Genomic DNA, 985 nt, shown 5'->3' with positions numbered 1-985 from the left:
GCTGCCAGGGAACAGGGACAGGAGGAGAGGGAACGGCCTCAGGCTGGGCCAGGGGAGGTTTAGGTTGGATATTGGGGAAATTCCTTCATGGGAAGGGTGGTCAGAGATTGGGGAGATTCAACATCCATGTGGATGTGGCACTTGGGGACACGGGTCAGTGGTGGCCTGGGCAGTGCTGGGGGGGGGTCAGGGGTCTCTGGGGGATTCAGGGATTCACCTGCCGGGTGCTCTGGGACGTGCAGTGCGTGCCAGAAGACCATGGTGGAGCCGTCAGACTCGTACATCTGGGATGGAGGGACAGGGTGGGACACTCTGGGGGGTGACAGGGGGGCAGCAGGACCCCCAGGAGTCCCCAAGCCCCGCAGGCCTCACCTGGACCCCGCGCTGGGACGTGAGCACCAGCAGCACCCGGGATGGGAGCTCGCACCACGCGGCCTGGGAGGGACGGAGTGGGGCGGGAGTGGGGGGCACGGGCAGGACCCCACAGCCCCCTCCTGGGGCAGGACCCCCTGGCCCCCCCCACCCCAGCCGTGTCTGACGTTCCCACAGGGGGGGCCCCCCTGGCCCCGGGGACCCCCCCAGCGTCCCACAAACCCCTCAGGGGGCTCCTTCGCCCTCCCCACGGTCTGGGCACTGCAGGGTCCTGGGGCTGCCCCCGCCCTGTTTCGGTGACAGGAGGGTGACAGAGCTGTGACACGGCCCCACCAGAGCCAGAGCCGTGCCAGGGCCGTGCCAGGGCCGTGCCAGGGCCGTGTCCCACCCCCTGCCCGGTGCCAGGAAGAGCCAGACGAAGCTTTCCCTGTGCTCCCTGTCCCTCACCTGTGTCAGCAGGGGGGTGCTGAGGGCCGAGCCCCCTCCCCGGGCCTGCAGCTGCCGGGGGGGCCCCTCGTTGCCCAGCAGGCTGAGGCTGGTGCCGTGCACGGTGCCGAAGGCTGGGGGCCGGGCAGGAGGGCACAGCACGGCCAGGTTGTTGTACAGGGCCGAG

The 985-nt window shown here is 70.2% G+C and overlaps 1 protein-coding gene across 1 annotated transcript in view; it reads right to left on the bottom strand.

Moving 5' to 3' along the window:
• WDR54 (WD repeat domain 54) overlaps positions 1-984 on the bottom strand; it is a gene marked incomplete at its 5' end in the record, with an annotated part of 4,184 nt that extends 3,200 nt beyond the window's left edge. The window contains 3 exons of the mRNA XM_017742385.1: positions 218-284; positions 373-435; positions 820-984. Of these exons, the coding sequence (XP_017597874.1) occupies positions 218-284; positions 373-435; positions 820-984 (295 nt within the window). The remainder of the gene's footprint in view (positions 1-217; positions 285-372; positions 436-819) is intronic.
• Between the last annotated feature and the right edge of the window lies 1 nt (position 985).

The sequence above is a fragment of the Corvus brachyrhynchos genome, unplaced genomic scaffold, assembly GCF_000691975.1.
Source record: "Corvus brachyrhynchos isolate BGI_N302 unplaced genomic scaffold, ASM69197v1 scaffold166, whole genome shotgun sequence".
NCBI lineage: Eukaryota > Metazoa > Chordata > Aves > Passeriformes > Corvidae > Corvus > Corvus brachyrhynchos.
The sequence above is the reverse complement of the archived record's forward strand: the minus strand, read 5'-3'. Positions and strand labels throughout refer to the sequence as shown.